The sequence below is a fragment of the Rhinolophus hipposideros genome (genome assembly GCF_964194185.1).
Source record: "Rhinolophus hipposideros genome assembly, chromosome: 14".
NCBI lineage: Eukaryota > Metazoa > Chordata > Mammalia > Chiroptera > Rhinolophidae > Rhinolophus > Rhinolophus hipposideros.
In genome coordinates this window covers 30,920,684-30,938,888 of record NC_138060.1, presented here as the reverse complement: position 1 = coordinate 30,938,888, position 18,205 = coordinate 30,920,684, and the positions used below count along the sequence as shown (strand labels likewise).

Below are 18,205 nucleotides of genomic sequence, written 5' to 3'. Positions count from 1 at the left end.
AGTGGTGATGTTTCGCTTTTGGTAAATAATTATAGACCACCTGACTTAGGACTTACCTGAACGTATGTATCAAAAGTGCCCTGTCTCAGACACGGGGGGTGACGGAAGTCTGCCTGGAGCATCTACTGGTATTTCTCCTGGGCAGTGACTGACCAGGGACTAAAAGGTGACCCACCCTGAGACTGCTAAGAGCTCTCACCACCTAAGCCCTTTGGCTGCCAGCTCTGGTCCCTCTGTTTGGGGATTTGTTCCCGTATCTGATGGCAGCAATGTTCCAGTGATACACCTAAATACTCCAGTGTGGGATGCCCGGGACAGACTCTAGCGCTCTAGCGTGTAGCATTATTTCCACAGGAAAATGCAAGGTGAGTTCCACACCCAGGCTGGAGACTGCTCAGTGTCAGTGCCAGAGGAGAAAGGGGGCTTTCTGTATCTCTGAGACAGCTGGTTCACCTAAATCACATGTAAAAAGGAAACTATGTCAATTGTGTATTTAAGCAAGTGCCTCGTTTGCATTTCAAATTTTACAAAACCAAATATTATTGTCCTCTCTGATGTTCCTAGAGCTTCAAGGTTACATCCTCTTCTGTCTTATTCAGTCTGGCAACACCCCCCGCCATCAGTTTTCTGTCCTGACCTCTGCCTTCACTGCAGATTTTCTGAAGAAGGGTAACATCTTAAAACAAAGTTTTACTTTTACTCTCACTTATCTATGGTTTCTTGTTTTCTATTATCTATGGTTTCTTGTTTTCTATAAAATTAAGTCCCACTCCTTAATTTGTCTTTTAGACCTAACATAATCTGGTCTCCAGTTCTTTGCTACTTTATGTATGTGCAGATGCTCTATTCCAGAATAGTGCACAGATGGTAGGTATCCTGCCTACTCAAATCCTACTCACTTCTTAAAGGCCGATCTCAAGCCACCTCCTCCTCCATTAGGCAGCGCCCTATCCCTATATCATTACTGCCAATACTGTGCACTTTTCATTTTAACAATTCCCTGCCTTGGAACATTAAAAAAAAAAAGTTTATTCAGTATGGGGTAGTATCACAAAATACGGTGAATGTTTAAAATAAAAAATAGTTATTACAGTAAAAGACACATTGCTATGAATCGCCTCAAAATCCTTCCCCTCACTTTGAACACATCCCATCCTTCTTGCCACTTTCTGAAGCAGTTCTGGAAGTTCTCTTTTGTGAGTGTCTTTAGTTGCACTGCTGTCGATGCCTTGATGTCCTGAATCGATTCAAAACATTTACCTTTTATGGTCATTTTGACTTTGGGGAAGAGCCAGAAGTCACATGGTGCCAAATCAGGTGAATAATGTGGATGAGGACACACCGTAATGTTTTTATTTGACAAATTGCTGTACTAGAAGCTGTGTGTGACACAGAGTGTTGTCATGATGGAGGATGAAGTAAAATACTCACGAAAGAGGACTTTCAGAACTGCTTCAGAAAGTGGCCAGAACGATGGGATAAGTGTGTTTCAGGGGAGGGGGAGTATTTTGAGGGGGATTAATGGCAATGTGTCTTTACTGTAATAATTTTTTTTATTTAAACATTCACTGTATTTTTTTTATCACACCGCATATCTACCAATGTCATATGCTACACTACTATGTAGCATGTATATTATGTTTGGTATTTAATGTTTCTGTTTACACTCTGATTATAGTTTTATAAGCTACTTGATTTTCACCCCCATCATCCAAGACTATGCTAAGTACATGGTAAATGTAATAAAATTTGTTTCTGCTGAAATTTCTATTTCAAATGACAAATTCTTATAACAAAATGGGGCAACTGATGCCTGTCCTGTCCACCTCACAATGGCACTGAAATGTTCACTAACTAGACAAGTGCCTTGAAAATAGTAAAGCACCAGAAAAGTAAAAGGTCATGTATCACATATCACATCACGCAATTTAGTAACCCTAAAACAACCACTGATCGAGATGGCAGACAAAGCAGATAAATAAAAATCTATCCTTCCTCTTCCAAACACATGGAAACCCGAGTTAAACCATGAACACCATTTATCTTAAACATGTTGATTAAAAAGTAACCCAGGTAAGGTTCCTGGTGATGGTCCAAAGAGGAAATCTAAAGCTGAAGGGATGTTAAAGTGTTGAAAGGAACCAGGATTTTAGCATCACCCAACAGGAGGCAAGGCTACTGCGCGTGAGGGACAAGGAGCCGGAAGAATTTCGTGTCGTTAAGAAAACACCTTGGCTGCCAGTAAGGACAAGGAATTAGTTGTCAGCAATGGGTGAAAACATGTCTCCTACAGGAGGCACAGAGTATTAAGTTACAAACAACTGACTTGGTGTAGAAATCCCCAAACCTCAAAACTAATGTGAAAATTGGTGTCAAACCTGGGACCACGTGAGACCCTATCAGCAGCAACCACAAAACTGGCCCTCAGGGTTGCCATGCCGATCTAGGGCACAGGTGGGGCCAGGGCAGCAGGTAATTCCCACTAAAATAAAGCTCACTGGCCCTAATTATAAAACAAGAACAATTTAAAAAAACATGAAGTGCAAGGGAATATCAAACAAATGGCCGGTAGATGTATTAAAAAAACATGAAGTGCAAGGGAATATCAAACAAATGGCCGGTAGATGTATTTCAAGAAGGAAAATGTAACAGGAAGGCAGAAGAGATGTGGGAAACAGTGGAGAGAAAAGAAACCTGTAAAATATGTTGGTAAACCTAATCTTGATTGTTTAAAAAATATCACAAGCAACCAAAACCTTTTGCAAACACTGGGTTCAGAAACAGTGGCACTAAAATGCTAGTACTAATATATCTAAGAAGGGACATGAGACTGATTCAGAGGAAAATTCAAGTGTTCAAGTCCTCATCTTAGGAAAACTAAAGATAGTTTTATATTTTAAAAACAAGTTATAATAAATGTGTCACTTACTAGTTTTATCGCCTCTCAGCTCCAAATCAGCCCCTCTTTGCCCTGCTTTGATACCGGACACACCACAGGCTCGTGTCCTTTGCCAGGTGACTTGATGTTATGACTTGTGAAGTGAGGAGACTGGCGAGACTGAAAGGCTAGAGCAAAAAGAAGGGTTTTCTTTCTCCCACTGATGTGCTGTTTTCCATGGCGGGTGGCCGACTGCCCTATGGGGGCTCTCAGTCACTTAAGCTCCCCTCACAGTTTATCACCAGCTCGTACCCTTCATGATTCAACACCAGCCAGCGCCATCTGGCAAGTTTCTTTGCCTTAAGTGGGCTGCCTGTTTCTATGGCAGCCAAACCTCTCCTCAAAGGTTGAAATCTCAGCTGGGTGGGAAGGTGCTCTTCTAAATTTCTAAGTTTCTTTCTTGTTCACTCTCCTTTACCCCTGGGGGTAGTATCTGCTTTCTGCAGTTGCTTCTCTGTACCCCACAGAGTCCTCTTTTATCTGCTTTTACTAGTTAGCAATTCTTGTTTTAAATTTTTCCTGTTTGGCTACCTGTGCAAAGTGGGTTTTGTTTCCTGATTGGACATTGACTCATAAAACATATATTAAAATTTTTAAGATAAGCTGTAGAGTAATAACAGAAAAATCAACCCACCAAAAAAATATGAAAGGGAATAAAAGCAGAAAAATATAATAGAAAATACAAAAGAAGATAGTCAAAAGACCTCTAACTGTATTTGTAATCACAATAAACCCAGTATTAAAACCTAGAATGTCAAACCCATGAAAATAAAAATAGTTACATGCTGTTTACAAGAGGTTCACGTTAAACACATACAAGTATTGAAAACAAAAGGGTGAAAATGATATGTGTGTGTGTATATATATGTATATATACATATATTTTGCAACACATATAGCTGTCAAATAGCTCACGTCCAGACTATATAAAGACATCTTATAAATCAATAGGAAAAGACAGTCCAACAGAAAAATAAACCAGATATATAATAGCACTTCAAAAAAGAAATACAAATGGCCAATAAACAAAGAAAAAGATGCTTAACTTCATTAATAATCAGAGAAATTGACATTAAAACCACAATAATAACTCTATATACTACACTGGCTAGAAATTTAAAAATTTGACTTACCAAGAATTGGTCAGGATGTGGAAAAGTAGGAACTCGCATCCAGATGGTGGGAGTATAAACTGGTACAACCACTTTGGATAATAGTCTGGCGTTTTCTTCCAAAGTTGGAGATACACATTCCCTATCAAAGCCTCCATACTGTGCAACCCCGAGACTCCACTCACATAGTTCTCTATAGAAATGCTTCTACCTCCGTTTGTACAGTGCATAGCCTCTGTGCCTGCACACAGAAGTGTTTCCCCCAGGACCCAGCAATTCTTGGATAGATTCTAGAAAACTTGCACAAAAGTGTACAAGGATGCATGTATAAGAATGTTCATAGCAGCAATTCACAATAGCCAAGAACTACAAATAACGCAAATACATATGTTAGAGATTACCCTTTTTTTTTTAAAGCATATGTGGAACAGGTATAAAATTCATTGCAGAAAGTCTCAACAAATTCCAAAGACTCAATATCCAATAGTCCATGTTCTCTGACTATAATACAATTAGAAAAAACAACAAAAGACAACCTAAGTCAAAGGACCTATATATTTTCTTCTAAACTTCCACTTTTAACCAGGATGGAGAAACAGAAACCGAATTTACCCATCTGCCCATACCAACCCAAATCAAATCAAAACAAAAGACAAAATACATGAAAACGACAGTTCAAGACACTGCCTATCAGGAATATGTCCACACGAAGACCTGAACGTGAATGTTATTTCATAGCAATTTTATTTGCATTAGTAGTCAAGAACTGGAAATAACCCAAATTTCCATCAACAGGTGAATGAATAAACAAATTGTAGTATATTCATACAATGGAATGCTGTACAGCAATAAAAAGAAATTAACTGTTAATAATGCAACGACATACAAAAATCTCAAAATAATTACGCTGAGTGAAAGAGGACAGTCAAAAGAGAGAACACATTGTATGATTCCATTTATGTAAAATCCTATCAAATGCAAACTTGTCTGCAGTGATAAAAAGTGGTCATTAGTTGCCTGGGGATGGGAGGGAGTGGGAAAGGACTCCCAAGGGCAAAGAGAAAACTTTTGAAGTGACAGGTATGTTTATTATTTGTGGTGATGGTTTCACAGGCATATATGTATACTTTACCAAATTGTATACTTTAAATATATACAGTGTATTATATATCAATTATACATCAATAAAATTGTAAGAAAAATCAAGAGCTAAACAATATCTGCAGGACTTTACTTATATTTTAAATAATTAAAATTGGATAAAAGTAGATCTACTAGAGAGGGCCTAACATTCTTCCCACTAGTGGCACTTCCCTCTCAGTGGCCCTCCAAAAAACTCCTAGGCCTCTGAGAAAGAATCTGAAAAACCTGTTTTAAGCTAAGAGTTAACCCCTAGCTGACAAAACTTAGATTAACATAATTTTTAAATTACTTCCTTTCAAATACTATTAGATTCCCAAACTGTCTCATAGCAATTCTTGGAGTAATCTAATCAACTCAAGAGTGTTACATTATTGAGTATCCAAATATTTTTTTTATCCAACCCTCAAAGACACAGGTTCTTGCACAAGTTGTGGGCTAGTGTTTGAAAATGTAATTGGAGGCTAACAAAACAAAGAATTTTAAATCTAGAAAGAACCTAAGATACTATCTTATGTCTAATCCGTAAGGTCAACACCTTGTTAGCAACTTCCAAGATCATAAATTCTACCAAGATTTCTCATTAGACCGGACCTTGGTGCTTATCTACTGACATTTACTCTCACCATTCCACCATGCTGCTGCCTGGAAATTCTTTACAAGTCTGTAAGACAAAGAACAAGAATAACAGACGTCTTCCTAGGCTTACTACTTATAAAAGTGGGGGGTGCTAGGGTGGCAGGGCGGTGGGGAGCAGCAAAGTGGCTTGTACTCCTAGATGTGAGGCAGAACACTAGCCCTTTAAGAAAATCACACTGAATATTGAGAATAGAGAATAAGTAGAAGGAAGCGAGAAAAGCACTCTTATGTAAGATGCAGCAAGCGTGAATCCGCTGCCCAAGGAGGACTCAGCCTTGTGAGAGAATATGACTCATTATTTGTGAATAATACAAATAAGTCACTGAGGACACGTTATGTTTGGAAATTCTTCATAAAATTTTTATTTGCAATCTCATGCCCTTATAAAAAGTACATTACATCAAGATTGCCAAAAAAGACACTTTTTATGAGAGACTTCTATCTGTTCATCTATATTACCTCCTAATTCATTTCCTACCCTAACACAAAATAAAACATTTCCTCTTTCTTCCTTTTCTTCCTCCTGCTTTGACAGGCCAAGCACCATGAGGGATATCTTAATAGAATGTGTCACTTCCTTCCCAGGAAAGCAATAGCTTCCTACTGGCTGGACTCGACAGCCACTGGCATTCCTTATTTCCAGAACCAGAAAGATCACTAAACCCTGAACTTAAATGCAACCTTTCTATTACTTACAATCTCTTTCCCTGAGTTTCTCTTCTACTCACACACTATACTTTAAAATAATCTTAAATTTTAAGCACTCAAGAATTGCTTAAGAAATGATTAAAGGCTCTAAAGTTAAATCACTACTTTAACAACTGTTTTCTCTGTAAGAATCTCAGAGTTCATAAAAATTATATGAATGGAAAAGGACACAACAGTAGGAAGGGGATGAATTCTGAGAGTAAATACATTTTATAACCCTTGTCTCAAAGTAAGATCAATCCTACAAAATGCTTAGAATGTTAAGAATGCAATTTACACAGTAAAAATGATTTGTGTTCAGTATGAAAGTACTTTTAATTTCTTTACGGCAGGTACAATGGCATCCAAGTCATCAATTTCTGTAATAAAAAAAAAGAAGAATAAAAGAGTAGCTTTATCTAGTGATGGGCTCGGATGAAATGAGAATCTCTATGCAAAAGCAAACCTCAAACACGAAGGCCACAACAATGGTGCTTTCAGGCACATGACATTTTTCTCCAACAGTGATGATAAGTCTCACTAATTCAGACACACAGGTCTCACAGGGCATCTTGTTTGTAGAAGCTACCACATACCTACAAGCACCGACTGACGCTGACATAAATCTCATTGGCAGTATGCTCTTCCTAAAACATCCTACGGGCCATATTTATGGTGTTATGTTATTGCCTCTTTAAATCTGTACGCTCACATGGATGAGGCTACATGGTAAAATCTCACATAGAGGCTCTCTCTCCTGGGTTCCTGAGGACTTAGGGATTTCGTCGCATGGAACACAGTCCTTAATTCTTAATCCTTAATTCTCCTGGACAGATTTCTCATTAGTAGGATCACTGTTAGGCCTACCTTTTAGAATGAAGTACATCTACCTAATAAAAGGTGTTAACGCCTCCCAAAGTGCAAACCTCAGATGCAGTGTATCATACAGCTTAGCCTGCTCCAGCTTACCAGATAAACCAGGTCAGGTCTTTCTCTGCCAGGTTCTTTCTGAATCTGCTTTTTCTTTCTAAGACTATTTTCTCCCAATCAGCCTAAGTTAGAACTTACTGTCTGAAAGCTCCTGGCTGCTGAGGAAGCAAGGTCCTTTCTCTCATCATCTGGACTCCAGCCCTACTAAAGGTAGGTAATCCCTAGTGGCAGGTTCTCTAGATTCTTACCACTTTTTCTAGATTATTCTGCTAGGCCACTGTTCATAAACTCATTTCCTTTACGTAAAACTTGCTTCCTTGGATTTCACCTTTCTGCCTCCATGTTTCCCTGGGTTTTGGTTCTTCTTCCTTTAGCCTAAACACATGACCCATGCTGCTTAAGCTCCTAACAGTCAGAATACTTGTCTGGATCCACTTACAAAGTACCGAGATTTAGGAAAGGAAAAAACATAAGCAAATCTACAACAGAGAATTTGGTTCACACCTTCCGTCGCGGTAAAGTACAAGATCAAGTTATTCCCCGACCCCCATTCTGAAATCTCGCCTGTTTCCTCACTAAATGAGAAATCCACCTTATAAATGAACCTCACAGGGAAGGATCTTGGCTGATACAAGAATTTTCTCAGCTTATACGGTATAAGAAAAAGGAAGTCCTTCTTCATATCTGGTTTTCAGTACACCACTCTATAGTTCTAGATGCTTAATATGACATCTAATAATAACAACAATAGTCATGGTTGCCAAAATAGATTTCACTTTCCCAATGTTAAATATAATATGTAACTCCCAAATTTCAACTGACCAAAATGCAGAGTTCATCTGCAGGAAGACTTGGCTTCTTGAAGCAAATATTCCACATGAACCATGCTGATAATATCTGAGAGGAAGTTTCTACAGAAGGATTCTGAAATAAGTGTTACCAGCACACCTATTAAAATGTTTTATGAATGACAAGAACTTCATTGTTTAAGTTCATTGCTGCACCAAAGCAAGTAAAGTCATATTATTCTATGAAACAAGGCTCTTTAAGATACGAGGCAACACATTTCTACAATTTCATTCTCATCTTAACTTTCAAATTACCTTTTCCCTTGCTATGATCTTTTCAAACATATGAGCATGCCTAAAGCATGCCCACTCTCTGTCTCTCTTGCTTCCACCGTCTATATAAAATTGGCCACAAAACTTCCTTTATGTTCACTAGGCTATACACGCCAGTCAGATACTTCTTTCGTTTATTTTTTTTCTTACCAAATTTTAATTTACTCATTCCCTTATCTTCTACTAAACCTCATTTCCTTCTAATTTAATTTCCTATGTCAAAGAGCCATTCTTTTCTCTTTTTTTTAGATCTTTCAAATGAGCCATACAGAAAAAATTAGTGAATAAATCATTTTAAAAAGTGTTCTTAATAGTAACATAAATTATTTTAATAGCCATATATAATCACACTTAAAATAACAGACTTGGGTCTCTATTTTGCCTATGACTCCTAAGCAAATTAAATTTTTCCCTTTAAGAGATATTACTACCAATGAAGGCCTCAATCTGACCAAGAGTATAAATGTATCTCTTCCTTTCTACAGATTTATAAATTTACCTCTTCCTTTGCACAAATGTTTACTTCTTATCACCTGAGTAAAAAATTTAATTTGTATATTTAAAAAACACAGCAAGTAAGTACTATCTTTAAAAAGGAGGAGGAGGAGGGGAAAAAAAACACCTTCCAAGATCATAAATTCTACCAAGATTTCTCATTACACAATGACAGAGTCAGGGCCTAGCCAGAGTAATGCCATTTCTCATCTTAAGGTCCCCAAACAAAAGCAGCCCCTAGCTGCTTAAAGGATATGTGCTTCTCTGTCCTGTAGACTAATCCCAACCACCTCTACCTGCAAGTTAGGAGTGTGTTTCCAGAACTATCAGTTGTTTCCAAACACTCTAGGTAAAAGCACTTATCCAATGACACAGGAACATCCTTCCCTCAAACCCACTGACATCTTAAGACTTGAAAGACTTAAGACTTAACCACCAACAACAGATGTCTTACCTAAGATTTCAAGTAGGTCATTAGTAAATGCCTGAAATGCTGGAAAAAATTCTTCATGTTCTTCCAATTTGATGATAATGCTTTTGAAAAAAATGCACAGTTTATACTTACTTTCCAACTTAAGGTTCTTGCATCTAATTGAAAATAGAACATTTTTTTTTAAATGGAAAGAAATTGCCCTGCTAATTTAAGTATAAATTTAATGAAAATTTACTGCAAGTCTTCCTTTTTGAGCTCTTTGTTCATCTAATATCACTTTTCCAAAAATAACAAAACAAAAAACTCTTATAACTAATGTAAATACCTGTTCCAAGGTTACATTTATATAACATTCCAAATATGGGAAAGTTTCTATTTAGCTCAAGGATTCTTAAGAGACCACACTCTTAAACATATTAAAAAATAATGGCTTTTGTATCCAGTATTCTGTTAAACATTAGGAATAAGTATCAGTAGTCAGTGAAACTGGGAAGGGGAAAAGGACCAATAGTGAGATATGTGTTCCTTCTAAAAGCGTCCAGTATCAGAAAACTCAAGTGTCAGATTAGGTAAGGGCTCTTCCTGGAAAACGTGCAGAACACGTGGAATAGGTGGTATATGTATGTATATTTATATGTATGTGTTCCTATTTCCATATGTTGCAGTATAAAATTTGGGGGGAGTTCTATGTTAGAGATGCGTAGCTTTTTAAAAAATCCTTAATAGTTTATCTTCTAATCAATTAATAAATACTGTTAGTGTTTATTCAAATAGTCTACGGTAGTGTACTAAAAATAGGACATGTTGGGGTGTGGGAGATGAGGGTAAGGGCAAATATATGGTGATGGAAGGAGAACTGACTCTGGGTGGTGAACACACAATGGGATTTATAGATGATGTAATACAGAATTGTACACCTGAAATCTATGTAAATTTACTAACAATTGTCACCCCAATGCATTTAATTAAAAAAAATACTGGGGAAAAAAAAGGACATGTTTATATTCTAAACTCACATGAAGTTGCTAACAAGGTTTGAATTTCTCCATATATAATTTCTACGGGGAACACGCTTACAGCAATAAAGCTGGAGCCCTGACCCACCCTAGATAAACCTACAGGCCCTCCGATCTCTTTTTATCTTGAAAATACTTGGCATTCTCCCCATCCCTAAAGTGTGAGATTATTTTAAATTGTCAAGTTATTTAAAATATGCTATCCCAAACAGGAAAGGTAAAGATCTCGAGAAGTTTTGAAGGTCTTTAATTTCAGCAGTCCAAGCATTCTGGATACTTTGCAAACTTTTAAAAATAAATACCTTTGGAGATCTTCAGGTCCCAACACCCGCATAACTTGTTCATTCACATTCTCATTGATCAGCCTACACAATTTTCCTACTGTGCTCACCACCACACACAATGAGGATGAACTATCTGCAAAAGAGAAATAAACGGATAAAATAAAATCATTAAATCAAACACTTTATGCATCAGTTATCCTCAATTTTTTACTTAAAATTTTTCCCCCTACTTTTTGTTGGTTTATTAGGAATAATTCTTAAATGGGGGCCAAAAATGACAGAGGGTCATTACCTAATTCTAGGAGTTCTTGAAGGTTTCTCACAGCATTGTTCATTTCTCCAAGCCTAGTATAAACTTCATTCATTCGAGGATAGACTCCATTTAAAGAAGGCACATCAAATAATTTTTGGAAGTGAGCAACAATAGCTTGCAAAGTTTGAAAGTTTGGCATATTGCTGTCCTATCCAAAAAATACGGAGAAAAAGAAAGATGTTCACATCTTAAAATAATCCCAAATCTTTAATAAAACTTTAAAAAAAGATAGAGTTTAATAGAATATCAATATTCATGTCATTATCAGTTTTTAAGGTAAGACTACATTAAAATGTATTAGAGAAGTATTAAGTATTACCTTTTCCTTATTTTCAACTTCTTCCAACATGGTATCTACTATAAACAGCAGATCTTCAACTTTAATACCTTCATTTTCATCCTGCTTCTTTGTATTATGCCAAGGCACCAGTTCTGCAGATAGTATTTTCAAGGACTTATACAAATCCTTTAAAACAAAAGAAATGATATGGTATTACTGATTTAAAAATAACAGTACTCATTGATAACACTAATAAAATATTATGTTTCAATATCTTAGAAAAACACTAGGTTTTATGTTAGGGTTTAATAAATATATTAACCATCATCAGTACTTTTTAAAACAATACCATTACCAATTAAGAAAAAGTCTGAAAATTAGTTTTCTCCAAGTAAATATAGGCCTTACATAAAACATTATATATTGATTATCTCAAATCTGGATGCTTTAAGCAATTATATGTTATTATTAGCATATGTTTTGAATTATTGATGAATAAAAAAGTAGTTTGCCCTTTATATTTTGGCCTTAGATTTTTTTATAAAAGACTTACTAAGATGTAATTCACATAGGCTAAAATGCACCCTTTAAGTGTAAAATTCAATACCTTAATACATTTACAGAGATGTGCACACATCTCTTTAAAAATTTCACATTTTTTAGTATGCTTTGTCTCTCCAATTAATCTGTATCCTGTTTTCACCTTTTCTGACACCTCCCACAATGCCTGGAACATAATCAATATAATCAATAACTATCCATTTATTCGATTCTTTCCTTTGCCAACTTTCTGTTTTAGTCTTTCCCTTGTCTAAGGAAGGCTGGGGCATTTTCGAGCCCATCTGTCCTGACAAGGAGAAAAGTGAAGTTAGCACTATTCCCTTCTACTGGAAGAACGCCCTGACAAGCAATGATTGGGGAAAATGCCATGATTTACATAAGTAACCACTAATTATCACCCTTTTCTGAGATATAAACTGGTACAACTCAGGCCTATAGGGAGGTATATTAATCCAACACTATCACTCAACTAACATGTTTGTTTTTTTGTGTTTTTTTATTTTATAGCTCCATCTGAGCCCTATTTAAAATGGGAAGGAGAAATTAGGCTGAATGTGAATATCCTTTCAACAGTTACAGACATGTTTTCATTAAGATTTTTTTAAATTCAGCATCATCATCTCCATTTTTTGTCTTGGAATGTGTTATTCTGTTTTATTCTTTTGACAAATATTGAGCACTCAGTATGTATCAGGAGGTTCCCTGGGATACATCAGAGAACAAAAAAGATAAAACTCATGGAGCTTACACATTCTTACACATATCTCTGGCACCATTTACACTTCATGTAAGAAGGCTTCTATTAACAAATAGGGTTATTAAATCATCTTCATGAACAGAAGTAGTGCTACATATACATTAGCTGTTAAAAATCTAAAGTTTAAAGGGAACAGAAATTAAATACTGCCAACTTTAGCAATTCACCTTCCAGTGAACTACTCAACAAAAACTGAAAGAAAAAATAAAACCCTGAATTTAATAAAGAACACACAATAACCCTGAAGAAATGTTCACAACGTGAAGAAATGTTGTTCTTCCATGGATAGATAGGATAGGTAAGCAAAGTATAGGCTGCTGCCTACAATCTGCTCTACAGAATAGACAGACATGAAGATAAGCTGTTTTGAGAGAAAGAAAATAATTTAAAATGTGAAGAGAGAAAAAACCCCCAATTAAAATGAAATGAAGAATAAGACATTACATCTGAAGGGGAATGAGGGCCAGGAAAATTTGCAGTATGGGATTACCAAAAAGAAGGAGATGAAGGCAGAACAGTGGAGGACTTAGAAGTGCCAAGTGGATCTACTATAGATTTTCAACAAGGCAATGACCTAAAAATGTCTTGTTTGGTAAAACCTTACATGAGGCAAAGCTTATAGTAATGACAATATCAAATAGGTAGTACTTAAAACAGATATGTTAAGTAGCAAGATGCAAATTTTAGAGAAGTTAAACCTTTTCGGCTTTATAGTTAAACAACAATAAAAAATGTAGGCCTAGTTCTGTTAAAAAGGCCACAGACTCCACAGATTTTCAAAGCATATAAAGAGCATTCAACCTCTTACCTTTAGGGAAGTCAGCTGATCTGCCCACATTTCTATTATAGGAATAAGATGCTCAAATCCACAATCTTGAACAAGATCTTTATTAAAATGTTGGACTCCTCCTTTGCTCTGTTTGTAAATTATTACTGGAGCTCTTGGATTGTGAACAATTGAATTGATGCTACTCAGCACCTTTAAAAAAAAAAGACAGTGTTTTTAGTTGAAATGTTTGTTGTAGTCCTATCAAAGTGATATATATGTTAACGGAGGGCTTTATATGTCAATGTAGTATCATTTTCAGAGTTAATTTTAGGCATTAGGAAGATCTTTAATCAGACTGATACTTGTAATGTGTTAGAAGTACAATAGTTTCATCAACATGATTAAACATGTAAGTTCTAATGAGAACCACAGACGAAACAGAAGAACTAAAATGAATTTTTAAATGACTTAGACTTGAAAGTAGTTATGAACGGCCCATTATAATCCACATAAAGAATCATCATCCAGATAGCCTCAGCTAGAATCCCACATTTCCCTGTTTCTATATCCTCATATTTAAGCTAATTTGGATATCAAAAGGGGGCATTTCCTTTTGTTTCACAGCTTCAGTTGAAGTTCAAAGTAAAGACAATGAATAATACAGTCCGACACATTCTAGAGAGAAATCCTGAAACATTACGCAGGTCTTGCTAAGAGGTGATCAAACTGATTAGATAGTCACCAGCCTATCTGAGAAAATGTTAGAGCTTCATTGGACAGGATTCTCCAAGACAAGTGTATTTTAAAGGGGAAAGAACTAGTGAGAGAGAAAATACTATGCTGGTTTTCTTTTGTCCCCATACACGTCTCCTGAGAATTTGACTTCTGAAGCTTATTTACAAGTTTTGTTGTTTTGTATTTTAGTGCATTTTTATATTTCACTTCTATTAGATTTAAACTCTTTAAATATAATAGAGTTTATTTTAACAAAAAAAAACAATTAGATTATTAATGAGATCAGGAACAGAGTCCTCCTCCTCTCCCGCCACGCACCAAAAGTAAGGAGGGCAGAACTCCGAAAAGAGATCAAGGAGTGATGCTGAGCTTCAGAGGTTCCCAGACAATCCCATTCCATGACAGAGGTGCTGAACAGAGGGGAAGGGAGGTATATGTATCCAGACTTTGCAGGACATTGTTTGCAAAAATTATTACAATTATTTCTCTTCCTTATATCCTCTCACCTTTGCCATGCGACACTGCAGGTTCTCCCATCAAGAAGTGGAGTCTATTTCCTACTCCTCGAATCTGGGCTGGTCTTGGGCCTTGCACAGGCCCCCAGTAAAGGAAGTACTGGTGTGCCAGCGAGGAGCGCAAGACTCAAGGGGCCTTAATTATTTCTGCTCTCTTTGAACTCTGCTGTCACACATGTACAAGCGCAGGCTAGATGTCTCTATCACCCTGAGCCAATATCCACCAAGTCCCAGAAGCAGAGCCACTTAGCTGACTTGTGTCTGACTGCAGACGCATGAGGGACCCCAGCCAAGAGCAATAGAACTCCAGCTGTCCAAGCTCAATAATACTAAAGGACTGTTATTTTAAGTCACTGAGTTGTAGGAGGGTTTCTTACAGAGCAAAAATGAACTGATACATATGTAAAGATGAAATAGAGCAAGGAGAAGCAGCAGCAACAAGAGAAGCCTGTCCTTTTTTTATTATGGCAGGGTAAGAATACGCCCTATGGCCAAATGGACACTTCTGAAGAGAGTCAAGCTTTGCTTTCATGGAAAAAACTACCTATAGCTGGAGGACCGTAAGGGAGTATCACCTGAGCAGGACGAGGAAAAGATTCCTAAGCAGTCAGCTGGAAAATACATTGACCACAGAATGAATGATACATTGTCAAGGTCCCTAGTTGATGGGGAGGAAATAACTCTACACACACACACACACACACACACACACACACACACACACGGCAATCCATGAAAGAGAAAGCAGGCAGTGTTTGGTCATGAGCCTCACAAAGGGTACCACTGGTAAGACTACACCAGTACCAGTCAACAACGATTCTCCCCTCTTGCTTTCTACTCTCACCCAGCATCTACCCTCACTGCCACCCCTGAAGACACCAGACACAGCAGAGGACTAGGAGAGAAGGTGGAGCAATGAGAATAAAGAAACAGATCATACCCTTTGCCACAGTGTCTGTTTGAAAAGTACATGTCAGTCATAAGATAAAGTAGGCAGAAGGTAGAAGCTTTGAACTGGGTGACAGATTGACGTTTTTGATTGAGAGTTGAATAACTTTTTCTCCCAATTTTTAGCAAGAAAATTTTGAAACATACAAAAAAACCCAAAAAGAATATAAATAATAAACGCTGCATGATTCTGGGTTCTCCAGAGAAACAGAGCCGATAGGGTTGTGTGCATGTGTGTGAGGAGTGCATGTGTGTGTGTATGTGTGTGTGTGTGTGTGTGTGTGTGTTATTTATTTATTTATTACAAGGCGTTGGCTCATGTACTTATTATGGAGGCTGACAAGTCCCAAGATGAGCAGTCGGCAAACTAGAGATGCGGACAGCTGATGGTATCGTTAGAGTCCAGATACCAGCAGGCTCGACATCCAGGAAAAGCCAACGTTTCAGTTCAAGTGTGAAGGCAGGAAGAAAATCAATGCCCCAGCTCACAGGTAGTCAGGTAGGCAGAGTTCCCTCTTCCTCAGCCTTTTTGTTCTGTTCAGGCCTTTGGCTGACTGGATGAGGCCCACACACGTCAGGGAGGGCAATCGGCTTTACCAAGTCTACCTACCAACTGAAGTGTTAATCTCACCCAGAAACTCCCTCACAGACACACTCAGAACGATGACTGACCAAATATCTGGGCACCCTGGGCCTAGTCAAGTTGATACATAAAATGCACCATCATAAATACCTGTACGATCACTACCTAGATTCAACAGTTGTTAACATTTTGCCATATTTGCTTGCTCTATCTATATTTTAGCTCAACCATTTGAAGAAAATGAAGACATGATAACACTTCACCCTCAAATACTTAAGTAAGCATCTCTTCAAAGTAAGCATATTTTCCTACAAATTCTCACAATACCATTATTACACATAAGAAAAATTAACAATACCCTAATATCACCAATGCCTAGATTTAATTTTAAATATATTGATGTGTATAACATGTGATTATACCCCCCCCCCCGCCAAAAGCTATGAGTTCTATGTTATATACCATCCAAGAAGAGGAAACTTTTCTTTCCTCTTCTTGGATGATATAATAATCAAATAATCAAAACAGCAAGTTTATAGGGAGAAGAGTAAAGCAATTTCCTTATTACCATCGAGCCCAGCCTATTTAATAAATAAATAGTTATATGAGTACAAAAACAAGGTAACATGTTGATCTCGAATCTTTGTTCCTAATCATACTTCAAGCAAAACTCATAGGTCTGGTAACATGACTTCATTTGTTTATTTAGGAGCATTTTTTTTTTTTAAGTTCAAGAGAGTATACTTCAACAACTCACTTCTCCTATATCTAAATACATCATTTACTGGAAAAATTCATAATTTCCTTTGCACTGAATTATTATTGACAGCAGAGTATATTCTTCCTTATGACTTAACCGTACTCTGAAGATTGGCAGCAAACGATGTTTTAATGATGAAACACTACAATGACTAAACAATTCCCAAAGAGATGGGAATTAAAAAAATAAAACTCACAATATAGGTCCTGTCTTATTCAGAAAGAGCTTACAGATACTGATAAACTCTTGATATGGATAAAAATATTTTTTAAGGGTGATCATTAGAAGAATCATTAAAAGAATTACTATAATGAACATCTTAACTACTTTAAGAAAAAAAGGACAAAGATATCTCAACCTAACAAATGTCAGGAAAAGAAAAGAATGGAACACAAACCACATATATAGAAACAGAAAGTAAGATGTTAGGAATAAAAGCAGATATATGAGCTGGTCTCAATGTCCATGTCTGGTTTCCCCTGTTAAAGGACAAAGCCTCTCAAATTGAATCGAAGAAACAAAATGAAATAAAGGAGATTCTGTTAGAGTGGTACTGGAGAGTTTCCTAAAAGTTATCTAAAACAAAACAGTTTTCAGAAGGTGCCTGGACATAAAGTGAACACTGATATACGAAGAACTAGCAATAATCAATTAGATAATGTAATGGAAAGAAAGATTCCCACACAATAGCAATAAAGTTATAAAATACCTAGGAAATAAATGTAACAAGAAATATGCAAGAGCTAAATTTAAAAATATATAAAACATTATTGAAGGCTATAAAAAATGCCCAAATAAAATTAGAGACACATTTCTGAGTGAGAAGATTCAAAACCGTAAAGGTTTCATTTTCCAAATGTTAAATCTAAAAGTAATTCGACTTCAGTTCATCTCAGTGAGATCTATTTTTGAATTTGACAAACTGTTCATCCAGAAGAATAAATGTGCTAAAAAAATAGCCAATGAAAAATTTTAAATGAACAATGACAAGATACTTACCCTAAAAGGTATCAAAACCTACTATAAAACTATAGAACTTAAAAGAATATGGAAATTTGTATGAAAATGGAACACACTAGAGAGTCTAGAAACAAACCTATGCACACAATGGAACATGGCATATGATGAAGGTGTCCTTTTAATAAAGTACAAAAAGAATGGTCTATTAGAATCTGTAAACTCAGATGCC

General features: G+C 36.5%; 1 protein-coding gene across 4 annotated transcripts in view; it reads right to left on the bottom strand.

The window, feature by feature from the left end:
- Positions 1 to 4,778: 4,778 nt before the first annotated feature.
- Positions 4,779 to 18,205, bottom strand: part of CEP70 (centrosomal protein 70) — a 53,756-nt gene continuing 40,329 nt past the window's right edge. For 3 of the 4 annotated variants that reach the window (XM_081071745.1, XM_081071746.1, XM_081071747.1), the window contains 6 exons: positions 13,515 to 13,685; positions 11,428 to 11,574; positions 11,088 to 11,256; positions 10,814 to 10,928; positions 9,517 to 9,596; positions 4,779 to 6,896 (listed from right to left, as the gene is read on the bottom strand). In XM_081071745.1, the coding sequence (XP_080927871.1) occupies positions 6,835 to 6,896; positions 9,517 to 9,596; positions 10,814 to 10,928; positions 11,088 to 11,256; positions 11,428 to 11,574; positions 13,515 to 13,685 (744 nt within the window). In that variant the 3' untranslated portion in view covers positions 4,779 to 6,834. The remainder of the gene's footprint in view (positions 6,897 to 9,516; positions 9,597 to 10,813; positions 10,929 to 11,087; positions 11,257 to 11,427; positions 11,575 to 13,514; positions 13,686 to 18,205) is intronic. The other variant, XM_081071748.1, reaches the window with a different exon arrangement.